We start from the raw sequence: 23,898 nt of genomic DNA, 5'->3' as shown, positions 1-23,898 counted from the left end.
TGTTCATACCGTTGCTATACCACTTGTAATACAGAAGTGCAATGTTCATTCAAACCTCTCCCTCAAGACTCCTTTAAGTTCTACAATCTTTGCATCTTTTCATGCTGGTCCTTATACATGAAACCATGTTCCAATTTAGAAAAAACAAGAAAATCCACTTGGTTTACCATACCATAATACCTGGAATAAGGCCTTTAAAAAAAAAAAAATCCTCCAGTTGCTTCAGCATGTCACAGTCCACCTCCAACACATGAGCAGAAGGGAGTACATCACGAGCATCCTGTGCATTCCACAGCTACAGAACTTGCCACAGATGTTATGCTCTTTCCACAGAACTGCGCTCCAGAATCTGAGCTTTCATTAAAACAAATCTGTTTCTAGCCCTTCAGTTGCAATGATAACCTTCAAAATGTGAATACTGAGTAAACCAATGCCATTCTCTGCCTTGGTCTACACACAAATTTGAAACTACAGCTCTAAGATGATGCAAACAGTCAGGGATCTGAATACAACTGCAGTTATGTAATTTGGATTTTTTTCCAAAAGGAAAAGCCATCTGCCGATTTGCCATAGCCAGGTACCTGAGATTTTGTTTTCATTCTCCTTGCCACTGTCTCTTGCTCTCCAGTTTTCTCCACAAGTGGGAGTTACTTGGATCACAGTACATGCACCCTACACTCAGCTACGTGGCAGTTGGTTAGGGAGCCAGAGCTTGAGTCCAGTTTGGAGCCAAGGAAAGGAGAAGAATTAGCTGGCCAGCTAGATAGCCTAAAGAACATCTCAAGAACTAAGGCCTGAGAAGTGAATCGGACTCTGTGGAGAACATAACAAAAACCCTCCTCAGAGAAAGGTTATATCGACAAGTATTTTCAAATGCAAGACACAGCTGTGCACCCATGCGCACACACTGTAAAGGAACAGGAATGAAGATTATTTCATAGCAATAGAATAAATTGGTGTTGCAGCAGCCGTACTGGCCCTACTGTGCTATGAGATACATGAAGGCATTACACACCACCACTTGCAACTGAGGCCCGCAATAAAACTGTTTCACAGAAGTAATAGTGTACTCAGAACAAGACTTAGGACTCATGTCAAGAACTTCCTTGGCAGCCAGACCACAGAACCCTCTACCTGAAGGGATCATGATGGTCACATATTTTATAGCTTTCGGATGCAAATGCAAGTTTGATTTTTATGTTGCTGCTGTCTATTATCAATAAGCACCCTACATAAAGTCATCTCACTGTTCACAATTCTGCAGTCATATTTTCTCCTTTGAGCATTGCCCATGTGGATCCACACATTTGGATAAATATTCTCTACGGGCACAAGATGGGTATCTACTACTTAGCGTGGAGACACTTTGAAATTATCTTCAGTGAGATAGTATGACCTTTTGTTTCAGCAAATATGGTCATAGAGAGGAGATGAGAGCACCTGAAAAATATAGTCCCATAAAGGTATCGGTCAAGGTCTGAAAACATCCAAAGAATTCAGCTTCTTCATGTAGCAGCACTTGATGCCAGGAGAGAAAACTGGTACTGTGATGGATTGGGTCGAGGCGGTTTCAGAATTCCACTTAGGTTGGGTGTGGTTTCCTCTCATACATCCTTCTACATGGACAATGTGAAGGCAGCCAGATCATAAGAGTTTGGAGCTCATTGACTTCTCTGCTGAGGTAATGGCCACAAGAAAAGTAAAGTAGTGTACTGCACATTCCTACAGCAATCCCAAGAGAAGCTCCACAGGCTCTAGAAGGAGGACATCAAAGCCCCACATGGAAGACAGGTCCCTGGCTGCAGAGTGAGTAAAAGTAAGCCGTTGGAGGAATTTTGATGTCACAGGGTGTCAGAAGACCAGAGTACAACTGTACTGGAGTGTGACACAGATACTGTGGCAAGATGAACCTTAAGGGAGTTAAATGCTAATGCCATGTGATTCAGGAGCATGATAGTCCAAGACCTTCAGTATCAGGACCTCCATTGGATCAATACTATTCTAGGTTACCCACATGGAGAAGTTTTGTCATCCTGAGATGTACATCTTCCTGGTGGAAAGTTTCCTGCTTTGTATACAAATTTTCTGAACTTGTAGGGAGCAGTCTACATCAGTGCTGCTCAGTCAGCAAATACCCAAGCAGTCAGGTGCAACAAGTGTGGCTCTTGGTACAGTATCTGACAGAGGTTTGAGATTTTCATCTCTGTGTTGGCCAGAAGATATATGGAAGGCCTCTTGAACACTTGTAATAGGTCCAACAGCCAAAACTGTCTCAGCCAGTATGGGGCTATCATGATCAAATTCTTGTTCCATCTGATCTTGGAGAATATTCTGGGGATCAAGGAAACTGGAGGGAAAGCATATCAAAGTCATCAAGACCACTGAAGGAGGAAGATGTCTGGTAGAGATCCATACTTATTGTCCTCTGTGGTGACTAAGTCTATGGTGGGAGTCCCACTTCATGAGTACTGGGTCTAGGATGGACTTCAACAGTGACCATATGTGGGTAGTTACCACATTTCTGCTCAGGAAGCCTGCTATGTTATATAGCTGAATCCTGGGAGATGGGGAGCACCAATGGGGTCACCCCATATTGATGGCACCATTCTCAGAACTTGACTTTCAGAAAGAGGATGATCAAGCACTTGGCCAAAAATAATGTCCATCAGGAATTGCACTGTGGAGTTCTGAAACAACAGGCAAGACTGATGAATATACATGAATGTCCCAAAGGTGAGGGCCAAGTCATCCTGAGTTCACATGCCCTGCATCTGAGAGTGTCACAGTCAGATCCCAATATGTCTGTAACAAGGGTCATCCCCAGGGAAGAGGCTGAGAATTCTGCCCCTCTCTCTCAAGTTTACTAGGTCTAGCAACCAACTGAGCTACTGTAGAATTTGAAGTGGGACTGTGATGCACATGCCTGGATGAGGAGCATATGGAACCTCAGCCACAGTCGTAAGGTCCAATAAGGAAATGTGGCAAGCAGCATCTTATACCTGCTCACCAACATATAGCTGAAGAGTCCCAGATACACATGTACCACCTGTAGGTAGTTTACCGCTAACTGAAGAGATCAGAACCTGTCCTCTGGCAGGCAGTCTCTTGTCTATCTGGAATCAAAAATCCTATAAACTCACATCTGTGAGTGTGTGTGTGAGAGAGAGAGAGAGAGTGTGAGAGAGTGTGTGAGAGTGTGAGAGAGTGTGAGAGAGAAAGAGACTAAGATTCCAGAATTATCAGCTTCAGAGTGACGTCTGTTGAGTCAGTGTGAAGCATTGGAAACAGCTACAAGCATGGTTGAGAGCTCTTCTTGTTCAGAAGGATCACCAGGTTCAATTACTGGATTTGTGGTTAGTTACTACACAGTTTTCACATTCTTAGTTATTCTGACTTTACAAATTACAGCCATGTGGTGTCATTATGGTAAGGATATGCCATGCCAAGAGTCCTAAACCATTGTAATAGAGCTAACTCAACAAATAACCTTTGCTCTATAGCTAAACTGCACCATCTCATTTGGTTGTAAGAGAACTGCACAGATGGTGGAATACTTGGTCCAACTGCCCTATATATGCTACAGCATGGGCTTTCAGCTACTGGTTTATTACAGTTCACAAGGAAAGGCTCTTTAAGGCCATTTGTCTAATGCTGGTATCTGCCAGTCATCCAGGTATGGGTAGACAGATGTCCTGTTTCCTTAAATGCACTACCACTATTGCCAGCCAGAATATTTTAGGAGCCATTAAAAGTCCAAAGGGCAGAGCCCTGTATTGGTAATGGTTGGGCCCCATTATGAATTGCAGATACTTTCTGTGGGCTCGGTGAATGGCTGAATATGTGAAAATATACATCCTGCAAATGGAAAGCTGAGAGTCAGTCTTGAGCTTGGAGAAAGAGGAAATGTTAATTGTTTCATGTTGAGGATGGCATGTATTTGTTCAGTCTCATCAGGTGTAGGATAGGACAAAGACCACCCCACTTCCCTTCTTCAGAATGAAGAAATGTCAAAAAAAAAAAAAAAAAAAAAAAGCAGCCTCTTCCCCAGTACTCCTGAGGAAGACAAAGCAAAGCAACAAGACCTCCACATTTTGTAATAGGCTCTCTTGAGAAGGGTCCCTGAAGAGGGACAGGGAAGGGGGTAAAGTAGAACTGGATGGTACAGCCCTGTGCGATCATTGAACACTCAAATACCTCATGTCAAGGAAAACGACACGCAGTGGAATGGAAAAGCGGCTTTCAAAGGTGGCGTTCTCAAGACTGGGTCTGATGTGGTTTTTCAAAGTCTTGTCAAATCTCCTGTCATGTCAAAGGAGCAGTGGGTGTTGCTGAGGAAGAGGAACGCTGGCAACACTGTTGTATCTTAGGTGCTTTTTTGGTGTGATACTCCATTTGTCTGGGATGATAAGACTGTACACCATCTCAGGTGTGGCTGGGGACAGAAAAAGTGTGACTCTCGACACCACAAGGTAGCTTTGGAGTCCATCAGTGAGTGCAAAGCAGTCTGTCTGCTTACTTAACAGCTGAGCCCCCAGGAAAAGTCCTCAATTGTGCTCTGCAACTCTCAGAATCCCCAATACTTGGAGAACAATACATAATGTTCTGCACATAATGGCCTCTGCGGTGACAGATCTGGCCACGGTTTCAGGTATCAATTGGCCTCTCTTTATTATGTCCTTATGCGCCTCTCTGCTTTCATGAGGAAGGTCATCACCCTGACCCATGTTAGAAAGGCAAACTCAGCCAACACGGCCTGGCAATAAGCCACGCACAGCTGTACAGAAACTGAGAAGTACAACTTCCTTCTAAATAGAGGTATCTGGGGTCTTGTCTTTTGGGACACTTCTGTTCCATCTAAATTTTTCTTCAATGGCCAATATGACTAAGTACTCAAACCCCAAAAGGAGGTAATTCGCAACTATTTATGACTCATTTCATAATTGGTGTCAATAGAGACTGGCATCTGCTACAGGGCTTTAGCTGGGTTTAGCAGTCCCTTGTTAATGGGGAGGACGATCCTGGCTAGACTAGAAGCTGACAGGATGTTGACCAGTTTATGGGATTTCTGAGATGACAATGCTCGATTTCCAGAGTCTCCACAATCCACAACACTTAACATTGTCTGCTGCCAGTACCTATGCAAAGGATATAGCTTCATGCAGCAATGACTAGGAAAGATTGTTAGGCTGCAAGATAGGATGTTGATGTTGCTCAGCCACTGAATCATCTACTTGATAGTCTGGTGTGGCTGGTCTGGCCAGGAATGTCACTGGGGACAATGCCTTCTCTCTTCCTTGAAGACCACCTGCTTCTTGACGTTTATGAAGGCAGATCCTAATATCCCTTAGAGGGCCCTGGCAGCATACTGTATAGTACAGATGACTCAGATTGTTGCCTGGACCAATACCAGTCTTGATGGCCCATGTCAGTTTCTAGGAGAACCCCACAGGGGCCTCAGTGGCACTGATCAGACCTCAAATAAGCATCTCTGCTTGATAACAGGGAGAAAGTACACCATGACGACGGTGTGTAGACTTCCTCTTGGGGGCATCATCAACGTATATGGCATTTTCAGTACAGTAGACGCTCATCAGTAGCAACGCATCAGTGCTCTTCTGTTATGTTGCTCCTAAGGGGCTGTTGTTATGGGGGTATCATCTGACCAAAGGCAGCCTGCTTTTTCTGATATGTACTGTAGCTGGTTTATGTAACTATGTATGTTTACTATTGTTACAGTATTACATTAGTATACTGTACATTTTAAACATGTGCTCTACTTTGCATTTGTAGCCTACTACCACACTGTATCAAGAAAGTGGTATGGAGTTAACGTTCTAAAAATAAGATTTATTTTTATGTTTAAGAACAAATATTAGCCATGACAACACAATCTCTTGCTCTTACTTGTAAACATTTTTTGAACTCAGACTTAACTAATACTTTGTACACACTGTAAGTCGTCCTGGATAAGGGCATCTGCTAAGCAAATAACCTAAATTAAAGTATTACAGTATTATACTTCCACATCAAAAAGCGTATTCTATTTATAGAGTATCAACTTCTAAATTAAGAATGGATAAAACAGACTCGCTTGTGTGTGAGAAAGAATTATTTTCATTTGCTCAGCTTCTCAGTCACAACTTTGTTTTGAAGATGGGATTCAATATCCCAGAGAGATCTGTAGACCCTTCCTATGAAGGGTGCTGAAATGTTCAAAGCCTTCAACAGCTTGGAGTTTGTCGGAGGTGGGACTTCATCAAAATCATCCTCACCCTCTTGATTACGATGTTTTTCGACAACACAAGCTCGTTTCTCTGGCCTTGCAGAAGCTGCAGCATTCAGCAAATCCTCATTCGCAGCCACAGCTATCAAGTCCTCTTTTTTCCATGTTGACTGGAAGCAGAACATCATTCAGGGGGTCGTCAAACTCTTCAATAGCCTCATTGTGCACACCGTCCACTGGCACAACTAATTTGCCTTTCCTGAAACAGCTGGAAATTTGTCAGCTTTACATCTTGCCATGCCTCAGCAACACCAACAGTAAATTTACAGTTTTCAGGATTGTCTGAATATCTGCACTGGGGTCCACATCAAGAGCAACAACAATCACACTTGAGCTATATAGGTTTAATCAAAGATGTAGTGTTGGGATAAGAATTTGAGCTGAATGTTTGAGAGAACCAATGGGGTTTGTGAAGCAAGTATCCAGAAAGAGGCATCGCTTCACTTGCAGAGCTGTAAGATAACAATCCCACCTTTTTTAGCCAGTTGATGAAAACCGGTCATCCAGGCATTTGCTGAACTGACATAACTGAGGGGTAGTTTACTGAAATCTTTCGGAAAGCATGTGGGTTGTTTTGACTTCCTGATCATGAACAGCAGGCATTTGTCGCTACCATCTATGTTGGCACAGATGTGCAGTTATCCTGTCCTTTGAAGCTCTCTCTCCTTCTAGCTCTAATTTTTTCCTACTTGCCCTGTCAGAGCCTTTTCAGGTAAAATCCTGTTTTGTCAGCATTGTAGATATCAGCCAGGGGAAACTTTTCAAGAATGTGAGGACTTTTTTGCACTGCCACTGCTCAGCTGCTGGTTTGTCTGCCGACTTTTTTTTTTTTGGCGCTAGGCTCTTTTCTGTAAGAGACATTGAAGAGTTTCTTCCATCTGGTAACCAATTGTTACTTGCCTTAAAATCATTCAATCCAAGTGAAGCAGCAAGCTGAAGGTTTTTTTTCCTTGATTGCGGGTCCAGCAAGCAGTGCTCCCTGTGCCCTCTTCTCCTTGAGCCACATAAAGAGAACCCGGTCAACATCAGGGGCTTTTCCTTCAGACTCATGCTTACGTCAGCTATTCGACTGTCCATCTCCGTACTTAGTCAAAAGCTTTGACATTCTGCAAACAACTGATTTGAGCAACTCCCACTTGACTGGGACTTGGTTTTGAGTAGTCCCTGAAATTTGATAGTCTGGGATAATCTGTACTTTTTCTTTCATCGAGAGACTTCTTGGCATTTTGTCTGGTTTTGCCACACACACACAAAATGATGCTAATGAGAGGATGATGTGATGTCACAATGTCACAAAATGACAGGTTTCAGAGTAGCAGCCGTGTTAGTCTGTATCCGCAAAAAGAACAGGAGTACTTGTGGCACCTTAGAGACTAACAAATTTATTTGAGCATAAGCTTTTGTGGGCTACAGCCCACTTCATCAGAGGCATAGAATGGAACATTACACACACACACACACACACACACACACACACACACACACACAACATGAAAAGGTGGAAGTAGCCATACCAACTGTAAGAGGCTAATTAAGATGAAGTATCAGCAGGAGGAAAAACAAAAACAAAAAAAAAAACTTGTAGTGATAATCAAGATGGCCGATTTTAGACCAGCTGACAAGAAGGTGTGAGGATACTTAACGTGGGGAAATAGATTTAATATATGTAATGACCCAGCTACTCCCAGTCTCAAGTTAATGGTATCTAGTTTGCATATTAATTCAAGCTCAGCAGTTTCTCGCTGGAGTCTGTTTTTGAAGCTTTTCTATTGCAAAATTGCCACCTTTAAGTCTGTTACTGAGTAACCAGAGAGGTTGAACTGTTCTCCTACTAGTTTTTGAATCTTATGATTCCTGATGTCAGATTTGTGTCCATTTATTCTTTTGCACAGAGACGGTCCGGTTTGGCCAATGTATATGGCAGAGGGGCATTGCTGGCACATGATGGCATATATCACATTGGTAGATGTGCAGGTGAATGTGTCCCTGATGGCATGGCTAATGTGACTAGGTCCTATGATGGTGTCATTTGAATAATTATGTGGACAGAGTTGGCATTGGGTTTTGTTGCAAGGATAGGTTCCTCGGTTAGTGTTTTTGTTGCTGGTGAGTATTTGCTTCAGGTTGGGGGGCTGTCTGTAAGTGAGGACTAGTCCGTCTCCCAAGATCTGTGAGAGTGAGGGATCATCTTTCAGGATAGGTTTTAGATCTTTGATGATGTGCTGGAGAGGTTTTAGCTGGGGGCTGAGGGTGATGGCTAGTGGCTCTTATGCAGCTGCTTTGTTGCTGTTAGCAAGTGGAGAATTCGTGGTAGGGAAAGTGTTCCCAGGGAAAAATGCTATTCATAAGCAGCAGTTGCTCTTACAAAGCGTTGCTGCACTGGTGGCAGTGAATCTCTCAATGCCAATGATGGACCTGGTTCTGCCAGAGTCTCCTCCCCAGACCTCATTACAAAGTGTTAAGATATTGTTAACCTATAGAGGACTTCCATTTTTCCAGCGTAATCTATGTGAAATATTCCACCAGCATTCCATTCATTTAGGATCCCCCTCCTCCCCACCCCCAACACTCACGCTCTTGGCTTATTTAATTCAGTTTGGAATTAATTCTCCCCTCATTTAAGTTAAGGTCAGTAAAGTATATCATTTGGACCAAGTGTCACATATACAAATCAGCTAGTCAACCAGAAGATAATTTCACAGTTGCCAAAAATAGCCTATCATAGAATATCAGGGTTGGAAGGGACCTCAAGAGGTCATCTAGTCCAACCCCCTGCTCAAAGCAGGACCAATTCCCAACTAAATCATCCCAGCCAGGGCTTTGTCAAGCCGAGCCTTAAAAATCTCCAAGGAAGGAGACTCCACCACCTCCCTAGGTAACGCATTCCAGTGCTTCACCACCCTCCTAGTGAAATAGTGTTTCCTAATATCCAACCTGGACCTCCCGCACTGCAACTTGAGACCATTGCTCCTTGTTCTGTCATCTGCCACCACTGAGAACAGCCGAGCTCCATCCTCTTTGGAACCCCCCTTCAGGTAGTTGAAGGCTGCTATCAAATCCCCCCTCATTCTTCTCTTCTGGAGACTAAACAATCCCAGTTCCCTCAGCCTCTCCTCATAAGTCAGGTGCTCCAGACCCCTAATCATTTTTGTTGCCCTCCGCTGGACTCTTTCCAATTTTTCCACATCCTTCTTGTAGTGTGGGGCCCAAAACTGGACACAGTATTCTAGATGAGGTCTCACCAATGTCGAATAAAGGGGAACGATCACGTTCCTCGATCTGCTGGCAATGCCCCTACTTATACAGCCCAAAATGCCGTTAGCCTTCTTGGAAACAAGAGCACACTGTTGACTCATATCCAGCTTCTCGTCCACTGTGACCCCTAGGTCCTTTTCTGCAGAACTGCTACCTAGCCATTCGGTCCCTAGTCTGTAGCAGTGCATGGGATTCTTCTGTCCTAAGTGCAGGACTCTGCACTTGTCCTTGTTGAACCTCATCAGGTTTTTTTGGCACAATCCTCTAATTTGTCTAGGTCCCTCTGTATCCGATCCCTACCCTCTAGTGTATCTACCACGCCTCCTAGTTTAGTGTCATCTGCAAACTTGCTGAGAGTGCAGTCCACACCATCCTTCAAGAACAATGAAAGATATAAATATGCAAAATACACACAGCTCACACCACACACTATTTATTATAACTATTACTTTAAAGTATTTTTTGTGCATGTAATTTAGCAAACAAAATTTACCTCAACTATACTGATCATATGAGGAAGCAGGCGATCCATTCGAACTTCCAGCAGCATCACCAAAGCCCGACACACATTTTTGCGTACTTCAGGCTCCTCATCTCCAGCCAACGCGAAGAGATTCTGTGGGGGAAAATTAAGACTCTTCTAATCCCATTATTTTATATAGAAAAGTACTTGCTGTCATCAAGCAAGCGATCATGCAAGTGCACATTTCTGTGTTCAACACTCAATACCATTCAGTGATTGGAATTAATGATCCTTTATAGTCACCTGAAAGTACATAATACTGCACAGATTCTCTAACACTTTATATGGATATGATCAGGGCTGGATTAAAGCATAGGCACTATATACTATTGCCTCCTGGAGTTATGTACTTTTTCTTTAAATGAAAGTTTAGGGCTAGAAACTTGCCTTCAATCTAACAGTTACAAAGAAAGACTTGAAAACATGACCCTAATATAATGGATGCATTAACGTTTCCCAAAGTCTGCAGACAGACAAACAATAGCGCCAAAGGGTGATATTTAATCCCTTGATGGCAATGTAGCGTTAACACCAAGACTCAGTACCCCAGCAGGCCCTGATGAGAGGCTTCTGTGGCAAGTAAAGAAAACAGTACCAGGCCTGATCCACCCAAAAAGTTGCCTCAGCAACAATATTAACAATTGTGGGATGGGGACCCTGCTGCTGCCAACCCAGTATCTCCAGGGAATGAGGAGAGAGGCCCATCTCTGGAAGGGGACTAGGTCCCCCTGCTCTCATACTCCTGGTGGGAGGGAAGGCGCACGCCATGAGGATTGGCCACACCAAAAAAAGAAGCTTATGAGGTCATAGGGGCCCCTCCAAATCATCATGTGCCTAAGGCCCTAGAATGCCTTGATCTAGCCCCCAAAGTCTTAAGAAATCCAACATAAATCTAAGTTAAGTAAACTCACTTCTAAGCAATGAGGACCATGGCACACATGACAGAAGAAACTGGATTAGTACTGGTAATGAAAGAGCCCTCTACCATCATATACTCAAACATTTTCTCAGAACAATCCAGTGGCTCACAAAGGATAAGTATTTTTCTTGTTTAAGTGACACTACAGCATGTATTCTCAAAATTCCAATTATTCACATTTAGAACTTTCCTCATCTTAGATTTACATCAACTCCTTCCAATGTAAGACAAGCTACAAGGACCTCTGAGGCTAAGTTCACTTAAAAGGGAGGTTAGAGCAAAAGGTATTCTGAACTGGCCCACAAACAGGTAGTGCTGACCCTATGGAGATATGGCCAGACCACTTAAAGGCTGTGCTGACTCAATATATCCTGCTTCTAGGTAGGCCACAGATGTTCAAATGCAAATTAAGGCCGTCATCTCCCAGCACAACAGTGCATGAATACAAAATCTAAGGGTAGCTGTAACCCTGGGTCAATATTCATATCTAGCAGACACAGGATACAATTGGCAAACCCTATTCCAGCAGAAGTTAATCAAGACCCTCATTGTAATGTGTTATATTGCCTGGAGGATTGTTCCCCCGTCCCCAATCCCCTCCCACAGTTACCTACTGACAACTGCCCTATATGTATAAATACATAGGCCAAAGAGGAGCAGAAATGGAGGTAACAGAAGGGCATGCATGATCACATGAATTTGCCCGTGTAATGACTGTAATTGTGTATGGTATATGTATTTACAAATCTATCTATTGTGTTTATAAATTAAACAATTGTTCCCGGTTTTGCACACAACTTGAAAATCTTGCCCATAATGCCATCAATTTGAACATAAAGCAGAAGACCGTACTTGTTCTCCCCTCACAGAAATATTCATCAGTCTCTATTACAGTGGTTCTTAGTGGTTTTCTTGGTCCATGATCCATAAAATGACTGAAAAAAATCATTCAGCAATCCACTATTCTCCAGAATTCTTTGAAATCACAAATAGTTAAGGATTTTGGATCACAGGACAACTTTGGCACCATACTGTGGATTTAAAGAGGTGAAGGTGGAAAGCATGAAGGTTGGTGTGCCAAGACTGAAGGAGCTACTGGATGGGGAGTTTCTCCCTTTTTCTACCTACTCACAAAGCACTCAGCTGTGGAAGCTGGGGAGCAATGCTGAGGGCTGCAAAGCTGGTTTTACAGTTTCTCAAAGCCACCTTCCCCACTCTAGATTTGAAGGATGGACGAAGGATGCAGAGGAGCTACTTTACGATTGGGTAGTCTGATGTAGGATCAGAGGCAGCCACCACAGAAGCAGAAGGGGGATGGAATAGTCTGCTCTTTCCCAGCCTCTGCAGGTTTCTAGGCAACTGCCAGCTTTGAGACACCAGTACTACTCAATAGGCACCCCCGTCACGAACCACTGGTTGAAAATAGCTGTTCTAGTGGAGCATGTTACGCCACTGTTTTAAATTCTTAGCAAAACAAACATATGCAACAGGGTGGGGAGATCTTAATATTTTAACCACTCCTCAGCCAGCAAAGAAAAATACAAATTTAAAACTAATGTAATTAAGTCTAGGGCCTGGATACATGAGCTATAAACATTCCGTATCATTACTGCATGCAATGCCTTTTACAGAAAAAGCAGGTTCTTTGTTTAACAGGATTCTAAGTTCTAATTCTAAAAATATAAAATTTAGAAAAAACCTCACCTACCTCAATAAAAGAATCAATGTGTAACATAAGAGCTTGAGTTCTACTGATGATAAACTGATTGACGCATGCAACAGCATGGGACCTAGAAGTAGAACAAGCATTTATTTAAAACAGATGAAAAAATTCATTAGAAACTTTTTCTAAACTGTATACAATCAAACAATTGGGAAGAGGAAAGCAAAGCAAAGACAAGACATACACTACAATGTCTAACAGTAATTTTCAGATTCAAATAAGAGGAATCCAAATATGCAGATCAAGAGAGCATTTCCGAAATACACGGATTCATCTGTAATATTAAAATATTAATTTTCTTTTCCAAAGGAAAATCTCAGGAATACAAAATACAATGCGACACCTATGGACTAAACCCTGCTTTTAAAAAAATAATCTAACAATCCAAAGTATGTGCACTCAGTCAAAAAGCAGAAGGCTGAGGAATTAAATCCTCTTCTGTAAAAGCCAGCAGGCAAACAGGCCACTTCTACAAGTTAGAGGGGCAGGCAAACGAGGTAAAATAGATGTGACCCACTGCTCACCAGCACAGGGTTTGGGGCCAGCAGATGCACAAAGCAGATTCACTGACCAACCTCCCAGATTGCTAACTTTATGCACTGGAACAAAGTGAAAGACACCTTTGAACTTGGCTCCTCTGCTCTAAGGCAGCACAGAATCCTCTAATCAATCTGCTACCATTGGGCCCTTTCAAGTCCACACACCTGTGCCTGGATTTGTCCTTAAGATTTTGAAGAAACTGGATGCATTTTATCAGGGGGTAGCCGTGTTAGTCTGTATCTACAAAAACAACAAGGAGTCTGGTGGCACCTTAAAGACTAACAGATCTATCTGTTAGTCTTTAAGGTGCCACCAGACTCCTTGTTGTTTTTTTGGATGCATTTTGTAGAGTTCCTTACACTATATCAAGACATTAAGACAGACGACTAAAAAAAATGCATGATTAAAGATATGGAAGATCATCATGAGATTTGCTAGAATTATGGAATATGGCAGCTCTGGAAACACTACTGTGTAATTTCTGATAAAAGGAGCTTATTCTTATGAATGTTGACTTTCTCTCATCTGAAACTAGTAGTCCCATGCAATCTATGTGATGATCTTTATAATGTATCTTCCTCCTTATTGTAAAACGGATGATTATTTTTGCAATATTATTTATTTTCAGTGGAACTAGTATATATAGACGACAGCCCAACTTCTCGAAATCTCAGACTCAAAAACCTGGATTTAAATTAAAAATTTAAAAACTAAAATATTAACAAGATGGAGTGCTTTTTTTAAAAAACGAACACAGATCCTAAATAAAATACATTCTAGATCATACCAATGAATCTAGACAGATTAGAAATATGGGCAAAAAAACAAAGGAAGATCAATAGAAACAGACTGGACAAAACAAATAAAAAAGATGTTTTGCAGAACACAATCCTATATTAAGAGAAGACTGGATTTAACAGATCTTTTCCATCCCTAGCTTCTATAATTTTCTATAGAACTAGGAAATATTTTTCCCCCCCTATTACGTATCAGTTGACACCATTTGCATCAAAAAACCCAGTGTAAAAACAACTGGATTCCATATTTGCCCAGAACCTCAAACTGTTTTCAGGTATGGTCTTTAGACGTTTTCCCCCCTTTTAATTTTAAACTCGCATCCTGTTTAGGCCATTTTGGGGGACAGACATGTAGGAGCTTTACAGCTCCCCTCTAAGAGAAATGTATTTCCCTCAGGTGTTTAGAATAAATGTTTGATGACATCACTGAACAAGAATTACCCGGTGTGGTTGTTCAGTAGGTTCCTTCCATAAAGGGAACTCAAAACGTGTGCGTGTTCGTTCCTTTTTAAATAGCAGGCAGATGAAGATGAGAAACAGCATTGACACACGGTAAATAGAATTTGTTTTATTCAGAGGAAAATATTTTTCTCCATACGTATTAGATTAGGTCAAGCTCAGGACTGTTCCTTATATTAGATTTTTCTAATACTGTGTCTAGCCTAGTTTTAAAAAAAGACTCAGTGGCAAAAACCCACATCCTTGGGAACCTATTCCACAGCCTAACATTTTTCACTATCATAAATTTTTTCCATCTTAATTTCTACTGTGATACCTCTCCCTATAGTCTCTTCAACCCCATCCCACTAGTGGTTTACAATTTGAAATCATATACCCATGTCGCCTCAACAACATCATCTTTTGTTGTTCATCTGAATTTTTGCCATGTGAGCAGTAACTTCTAACTTAAATGGTGTCCAGAAATGAACTACATAAATATTGCAGTAACAGCTACAGTTATTTCTTCTCACATACTATAATGACTCTGTACATGCAACTCAAAACCACTTTTGGCTGTATTACCCCAGTGGTTCTCAAACTTTTGTAGTGGTGACCCCTTTCACATAGCAAGCCTCTGAGTGCGACCCCTCTTATAAATTAAAAAGATTTTTTATATATTTAACACCATTATAAATGCTGGAGGCAAAGCGGGGTTTCAGGTGGAGGCTGACAGCTTATGACACACACCCTCTCCCCCCCCCCCACCCGGAATAACTTCGTGACCCCCTGAAGGGTCCCGACCCCCAGTTTGAGAACCCCTGTATTACCCTGTAAAATCATGTATAATTTTATGCCCATCACCACCCCACAGTTCTTTTATAGTTATCCACTTTAGAGATTTTTTTTCCAGCCCCTGGGATATTTCTATTTTATATTAGTATTGTAGCCCCCCCCCCCCCAATCTAAAAAAATAAATATGTTTTTAATTTGATCTCATGAAAGATTAGAAACACTAAAACACTGGTAGAGTCAGAAGAGTAATTTGATGAGGAACATGTTACACACACTTGCTTTACTGACAAAACGTATGTTACTGCTTTTTTATTCATGTTCACACTGCAGTCAATACAGCTATGAAAGAATGATCTAGATTCTATTCTGGCTCATGCTTCCATGAGCAAGAGATTTATTAACTAAGTTCCAGCTGCTGAATCTTACTGCTGGTGAAGCCAGGAGAACACAGTTGACTTTCAAGACCCTAGGTTGGTAGTAAGGCTGAAGACAGACACCATCTTTTTACTTTTTAAACTAAGCAAAAAGTGACACGCAAGTCATTGACACTAACATGGACTCTCAATGCTTTTTTTCCCCCTGCACCATTGCACATGCAGGATCACTTTTCAGACATTTTAAACAATACCACAGGATATATTATCTAAATCAATTTTCATCTGAGACTGCAGTGCTGCACTGCTGCATGTATGCCTACCTTATTTTTGGACTGCTGTGTTTGAAGAACTGTAAAAATTTAGGGATCATGATATTGAGGGGTCGGTCTAATACATCACTATCTAAGATTTCAGCAGAATCTTCACATATCTTCTGAAGAGCTCCAAAGGCACCCTGTAAAATACGTAAGTTCGCTTTCTTCAGAAAAAAAAAAAAGTTAGTTTCCTAAGAAAGTTGCCCCCCCCACACCCTAAAAAAAGAAAAGAAAAACCAATGAATAGCTAAATATCTCTATTTAGTAATGAGCATGGCTAGCTATTTGTAACACAGTTAGCAAACAGATGCAGTTATGACTTAACACACATTAGTAAGTTTCAACTCAATTTCATGATGAAAAGAGACAGACAAGTAATTTTACATTTTGATCTGATCTGTAAGATCCCAACTTGAGTAGTAGGTGACAGATTTTGTTTGGTCATTCAATGCTAGTCTATCCATACTACATGTTTTCCCTGCTGTATTTACTAAACGTAATTAAGAGTACAAATCAGATCTTAAGTTATGGACAAAACTTTCCTCCATTTATACTAATGCAGAGCATTTTCCCTATATTTCGAAGTTTTAAATCCAAGGTGACAATTTCCTAAATTATCTGTACTTGATTTTAAATGTGTACGATAAACCCTAAAACTCCATCCATAAAATTATCAACTTGAACATTTTGAAATTGGTTTCTCCCACTCCATCCAAAACAAAGTATTAAGAAAAGAAGAAAAATAGTTTATCCAGGAGAGTTAGTCTTCCTAGACCATCCCTGTCGGATTTGATCTTGGGTACCATTTATTGCTCTCAAATCTTTACAGAAACTTTTTGTTACACAACTTTTCAAACAGCTTTTGTAGATCCAATATAGAGTAACTAAAATCACGTAGCAAAGGGAATCCAGTAGTAGGCTATATTTTCATAACAGAAGTAGCAACTGTTCTATAATTTAAGACTTTAATCTAGCAAGCTTAACATTTTCCTTCTTCTGTACCCATTTTTTCATCACCTTAGGTCTCAAAAGTAATCTCATTCTCACACCAGTCCAATGTAACATCTATAACAAAGGAAATTTTAGGATACATTCCAGAAGGAAAGAAACAGAAGCCATACCACTTCAGTCAGGCAAAAGAGTAAAAAACTGTTCAGTTAAAAAAATAGATATGCGGCCATAAGAAACTAGAATGAATAATTAGTTGGAACTACTGAGTGTTAGAGAAATGGTTCCCAAACTTTTTACTAAGGTGACTCAGTAACTGTATATTCTCTTTTTTGGGGGACCAACCACCACACCTTCCCTTTTTCAGCTCCCTAGCTTTATTTCCCACATCTCTTCCCTTTCTCACTCAGCTCCTCCCACTCCCCAGGCCTCTCCCCAGCCCCGCCCCTTTACTCTTGCTCTCCAAAACTTGTCCCTTCCTGCAGCCCAGCCACAATAGTCACCAGGCTCCTGATTGCTCGCTCACTGGCCCCGTCAGCTTCCTCTGCACTGCAACCGCTGCCACCACTCGGCTGCCTGCTGCCCAGGGGAAGCGAGAACCCAAGGGACAGACTGCTGGCTGGCCACTGGCCCCGCTGCTTCCTCTGTGCTACTACTGTCTGGATTCTGTTCCCCACAGAAAGTGCTTCTGGGGCACATGCAACCAATCTTGACCCTTCCTGCAACCCACGGGTGCATGGGGACCTATGGTTTGGGAAACACTGCTCAAGATAGACCACAAGCATATGAAATATGACATTTTCCCTCTAAATTTGTATTTGAAACAAAACTCCTCACCTCACAGGTATTGTAGTCTTCAGAATCCAAGAGGCTGCAAAGCTTTGGTAAGAGTTCAGGCCAATTTTGCAATTCCCCCTTAGAGGCAATGGTTGTAATCAGAATGCCTTGGAAGTGTTGAAGAAAAAGAATGAAAAAAAGTGAGATTCTCTGAAGAAATGCAGGTTTAGCGGGATACAGTTTTTGTAGACACCCCCACCTCCCCAGTACAACTGCCCAAATAACTACTTAGTTAAGAAGTTTGCTTTTTGTTAAGAGCAGACAAACGTGGAGGAAGGAAATTTTATTACAAAGAAAGTTAATAGATAACCTCTCCCCTATTAGGAGTGACTGGGAATCCAGCTGATTGTTCTTGCTTGTTCCCAAGGAGGTAGTTCAGACCTGTCAACAACAAAACTCTGGGTCACTCCCCCTCACCCCGCTAGCCCACAAAACCTCCTTCAAACCAAATGCAAGAGCTTGAGTAGTGCTCTGCTGTAACTTGGTTTAAGAAATTTGGTTCGCCAACATAGAAATGAAAAAAAATACAAAACCCCAATAGAAAGTAGAACCCAAATATAGAAGTGCCAATACTAGGCTTCTTGCCATTAAGTTTCCCACCACTAGTTGAGCACCACTAACTATAGCAATAGCGTAAGCACTACGAATAAGCAGGGCAAAAGGTGATCAACATTTTACGGATCATGCAATCCAACACTGCTCACAGAAGAGCTATATGACACAGTACACTGATGGCTGCCAGTACCTTTTCTAAACTAGCATTCCAACTATTGCTATCACCAGTCAGCATATATACTCTCGAACACAGGTGAGGAAACAAACAAAACTAGAATCCCCAACAGTTCTCAATTTTAAATCAGTTCTCAATTTCCAGGAGTCTTCAATATAAATTTGAACATCCTCAAACATTGTACAAAAGCTTTAAAGACCAAATACTGCTCTGTCTCTCCCCTGACCATTTTGGTACTGTGTAGAAGATCAAATGAGTATTCATAGGAAGAGACATGCTCTGTTGTCCCAGTTTGAAGAAGGTGGTCATTCAGAAATTCATGGAATAACTGTTTTGAGTTGGTTTTTAATGTAGAGCACTAGATTCCTTCATCTCCTGGGTAGGGATTTAAATTTCAGAGTGGTTTCTAAATTCAATTTTTAGAGTTCACCCACCTGATGTGATGTGGATGCATAAGGTGAACAAAATGTTGAGATCTCCTCCCTGTGTTTTTCTGAACAGATTGGGGAAGGAAGCCATGTAGTAGTCTGAGGTGGTGAAAGTTTTGGAAAGAAAACTGGCTATGGAGTGGACCTATCATCTCCTTCTGAAATTCCTATAGGCTCTTGAAGAATGAATATCCTTAAAAGGTCTGTCTAGAGCAGGGGTCTCAAACATGCGGCCCGTGGGGTTCTTTTGTGCGGCCCGCCAAGCTCCCCATGCCCCCACCCCTCTGCCTACCCCATGGCACCGCAAGCCCCTCACCGCTCCCTGAAGCAGCTGGACTAGATACTGGACCCTGGACTAGATACTGGCATTGTCTGGGGCTTTTAAAAAGAAAAAAAAAAAAAGCCCTTTTCTTTACAGGTCTGTCCTACTGCTTTTTAGCCACTCAGGCTTAGTGCCCTTTCTAAGTACTACCGTCCCTGCAGTCCCGGGCAGGGCGTAGAGGGCTAGGTGCTCTCTTCCAGGCACTGCCCCCTCGCAGCTCGCATTGGCTGGGAAAGGGGAACCAAGGCCAATAGGAGCTTTGGGGAAGGTACCTGGAGAAGCAAGAGCAGCACATGGCGCCGTTTCCTCCCCCCCCCCCCCCCCCCCCGACTCCGGCTGTTTCCTGGAGCAGGGCTAGGGCGGGCAGGCAGCCTGCCCTGGCCACGGTGCTGCCACCCCGGGGCTGCTCTAGGTAAGCGGTGCTGGGCCGGAGCCCGCATCCGACCCCAGGGCCCCCTGCTACATCCCACACCCTCCCCACCCCAACTCCCTGCCACACCCTGCACCCCAACCCCCGCTGCACCCCTCACTCCTCCTGCACCCCACACCCCAATTCCCTGCCCTGAGCTCCCTGCCATACCCTGCACAACTCCTGCACCTCAACTCCCTGCCCTGAGCCCCCATCAAACCCCGCACCCCACCTGCGCCCCCTGAGGGCAGGGAGGGGGCAGAGTTGGGGTGAGAACTTCGGGGAAGGGGTTGGAATGGGGGCAGTGCCTGATGGAAGGGGTGGAGTGGGGTCGGGGGCAGTAAGGGGTAGGTGTCAGTGATGCAGCCCTCGGGCCAATGCACTAGTCCTCATGTGGCCCTCGTGGTCATTTGAGTTTGAGACCCCTGGTCTAGAGCAAAAGTTCCCTCATCGTTGCTTTATAGAGGAGAGGGACTTCTTACTCTGCAAGTTCAGCAACTGTCATATGCAGATGCTTTTCAAAAAAAAGTTTACCCCCACAGAGATCTTAAAAGTAGCCATGAGCTGGTTAGCTAAAGTATCTGCAGGGTGTGCATACAAGAGCCTATTCAAGGTAGAGTGACCAGATGTCCCGATTTTATAGGGACAGTCCCGATTTTTGGGTCTTTCTTATATAGGCTCCTATTACCCCCCACCCCGTCCCGATTTTTCACACTTGCTGTCTGGTCACCTAATTCAAGGCTTCTGACCTACTGACAAAGGTTATTCACAGCGACATTGGATTGAATCTCAGTGTCGCTTGTGTATGATTACAATGCTTCCACTAGTGGTCTTCAGGAAAGTAATTTAGTGGTTTTGCCAACCTTTTGGTCAGTTTTTATTCCCTCAGATGTGGGGGGAAATAGCTATAATTTGTTTCAAACCCTTAGTATGTAGGCTCAAAGAATAACGAACAGAGTGACTGTGCAAATTAATGTTTAGACACCTTCATATAGATTTTCATCCCAAGCATTTGAGCTTCTCATGGAATTTTACTTTCTCTAAAGGTTTAAATAATAGCTCCCATCCCACTTATTCTAGTGGTGAAGAAACTGAGGAGGTCAAAGAACTTTTAGCTTTCTAGATTTCTCTTTATGAAGTTGAAAAGGATAATAGACAGTAGCAGGCAATGGTGAGAGTTTCTTTTCCACTCCTTCAAGTGACAGCACTGCTAGAATCCTTTGTCTCTAGTCTTATATTAGGTCAAAAGACAGAAAAGAAGGTTGCCTATCCTTCAGAGGTGCAACTGTGCCTCACTTATCTCAGCGATCAACAATCTCCCTCAATTCAACATGGGCAAGTAGTCTTATGGCCAAACTACAAACTCCTCTCCATCAAAAGATTAAAAGTTCAGAGTCCAACAAAAAGCCTTTATCTAGTTCTGCTTTTTGAGCCACAGCTTTTCCTCAGCGGTGCAGGAAAGATTTTTTTCTCCCCATGCAAAGTCAACAACTTATCCTTTACTCTTGATGCAAGAGCATTAACCCCCCCCCCCTCTAAGCTGCATTACTGATGCATAGGGGAGCCCCCAAGACCCTAAACAATGAAGTAATTTTCTCACTTCACTCTTTTCTCAGAGCCATCTCTTATGCCTTTCTTTCTCACAAACCATCTCCCCAGTCCCTCTTGAATTCTTTTCCCAACTCCCTCTCTGTTAAAGAGCTGCACTACAGGTCTTGGCCAGACCAACAACAGGCTGCTAATACCCAGGGCCAGCTCCAGCTTTTTTGCCGCCCCAAGCGGCGAAGCCAAAAAAAAATTAGGAAAAAACCTAAGGCTGTGATCGGCAGCAGCTCTACCGCGCCGCTTCATTCCCTCCGAGAGGGAGTGAGGGACCGCCGCCGAAGACCCCGACATGCCACCCCTTTCCATTGGCCGCCCCAAGCACCTGCTTCCTTTGCTGGTGCCTGGAACCTGCCCTGCTAATACCTCCAAGTTGCTCCCTCTTGTAAGAAAAGAGAACTTGTCTATAGCCCAGATTACCTTCCCAGCGTTCTCTGCTATAGAACCCATCAATCGGAGAACTACAACCCCCCAGAATACTTTTTGTCCTGGGATTGAGGCAGCAACAGAATCCTAGTCTGAGGCCTGTCTTTGAAGGGCCAGTGTACCCTGTTACAGAGAAAAGTTTTTACTTTGAGGAGGGAACTGGGTCAAACTCACCTCATGATAATCATATCATCATTAAAGGTGTTTTAGGCCAGAATCTCATGCCCATTGTATCTTTTAGCCTTTCCCAAGAAAGAACAAGGCTGAGAGAGGAGCACTCATAGCTACAGAAAAACTCCATTTGCACTCTACAGCTGAAGATGATGTCATGCAGAGGAAACCTGGCCATAGAACCTACTACAGTCAAGACTGTCTGCATTAGAAGATGAGCCTGAACAGCTGAAAACTGAATTTCACAACAGTTAGTGACTGCAGCCTGGTCATAGATGAAGTCACCCACTTTAAAGTTTCTCAGGGCATGGAGGTGCCTATAAAGGATGTCTCATCCACAGAAAACCAATAAAGTAAGAAATAAAAAGCAAGCAATTTACCCGTGGTGGAACTTTCAAGTCTGTCTGGCTGCTGAAAGATCTTAAGCAGCTAAATAGTTGCGGGAGCTGCACTCCGAAGTGGTGGATGCCCTTTCATCCAGGGTGGTAGGGTACTGAACAAGTAAGATGCCCAGACACTGAACTATGCAGGGTGCAAAAAGTGAACTCACAACCCTGGGTTTAGTAGGCCAATGCTCTAAAGCACTTCTATTCATAAATATGAGAAGTATCTATGCTGAAGAATTATCTTAATACAGAAAGGAAAAACTAAGTTACTCTTTCCATAATTACATTTCCATTTACCTAGCTAGGTTTTAAAAGTCTTTCATAGAATATAAACTCTAGCAATTTCCTTTAAAACAGCTCTACTTCAAAGGGGTACGAGTAAAGGGAATTTGTTTGGTCTGCACTTAGAAAACCATGCTGGTGACATTGCTCATTAATTGTCAGAATCCCCATAATTTAAAAATAAATAATAATAATAAATTTACAAAATTTCACAAATTCCCAGGACTCAGATTTTCAAGCAATTGTTTTAGACTGTAGCACAAATTTCTCTTTGAGAGAGAAAATGTTCAAAACCTAGCACTTCTAAAATATTTGTAGCAATCTGCTCTGCTGATTAAGATAAATCAAACCACACATTCATTTGAAACAGTAGGAGAACACAGTTCTTCGATATTACTATGAGCTACATTTCCAGTGTTAGACTTACTAGTTTTCTTGCTGAAAGTTCTAGAAAGGAACTATTCAAAAGATCCATGAAGGTCTGTCGATTTTGTCAGTTTATTTAAAACTAAAGCAGCCCTAAGCAAACAAATTCTGCCACTCTCTATTTTGGAAGTGAGTGGTAGAAGAGTAAACTGTTGAAAAACTGACATCCTCCAAATATTCTGTTAGACTGTGGTACGAGGGGTTAATTTTAAAAATAAATAAATTAAAAAAAAAAAATGATGGGGGGGGGGGGGGAAGAGAACAGATTCAGCACCTAAATGCATTTTTTTAAATCTTGTAAGAGTTTCAGGCCACAGTTCAAACAGGAAGCATCTTGTCTCCCTTTTCTTCTCAAAAAAAATAAAATATTGTAATGCTCTTACAATTAAAGAATTTCTGCCTACAACAGTGACAAAGCATTCTCAAGTATCACAGGGGTAGCCGTTTTAGTCTGGATCTGTAAAAAGCGACAAAGAGTCCTGTGGCACCTTATAGACTAAGCTTTCGTGGGTGAATACCCACTTCAGACGCCTGACAAAGTGGGTATTCACCCACGAAAGCTTATAATCCAATATGTCTGTTAGTCTATAAGGTGCCACAGGACTCTGTCGCTTTTTAAAGCTTTCTCAAGATATTCAACTCGTCAGTTTTCAGCATAACCCAACTTACTATCTTGATAACAATGGGACAAAGTAAACAAAGGCTTCTAAACTCCCAAAGGAACAAAGATGGTATACAAAGTTACACACAAACTGATTTGGTGCAGAATATGCACTATACATGTCACCAAGCTTACATATAAAAATTACAAAACATAAGAAAATATAATTAAACTAACATGACCTTTCAGCACGAAACAAAACTAGAAAATGGCAACTAATCTAGTCCAATGGCAGTAAGGCAAGTTGCACAAAAAAAAAAAAAAAAAAAAAAATCGCCTTTGGAGTATTACACACAGCACACAAAT

General features: G+C 42.3%; 1 protein-coding gene across 7 annotated transcripts in view; it reads right to left on the bottom strand.

The window, feature by feature from the left end:
• Nucleotides 1-23,898, bottom strand: part of TNPO1 (transportin 1) — a 162,107-nt gene that overhangs the window by 78,505 nt on the left and 59,704 nt on the right. For all 7 annotated transcript variants that reach the window (XR_008445279.1, XM_054031249.1, XM_054031247.1 and 4 more), the window contains 4 exons: nt 17,750-17,856; nt 15,971-16,104; nt 12,689-12,770; nt 10,032-10,154 (listed from right to left, as the gene is read on the bottom strand). Coding sequence is in view for 6 of the 7 variants with exons in the window: in XM_054031249.1 (XP_053887224.1) it covers nt 10,032-10,154; nt 12,689-12,770; nt 15,971-16,104; nt 17,750-17,856 (446 nt within the window). In the remaining variant the exon portion in view is untranslated. The remainder of the gene's footprint in view (nt 1-10,031; nt 10,155-12,688; nt 12,771-15,970; nt 16,105-17,749; nt 17,857-23,898) is intronic.

Source organism: Malaclemys terrapin, chromosome 6, assembly GCF_027887155.1.
Source record: "Malaclemys terrapin pileata isolate rMalTer1 chromosome 6, rMalTer1.hap1, whole genome shotgun sequence".
Taxonomy (NCBI): Eukaryota; Metazoa; Chordata; order Testudines; family Emydidae; genus Malaclemys; species Malaclemys terrapin.
Note: the sequence above shows the minus strand (reverse complement) of the source record. Positions and strands in the feature narration are given on the sequence as shown.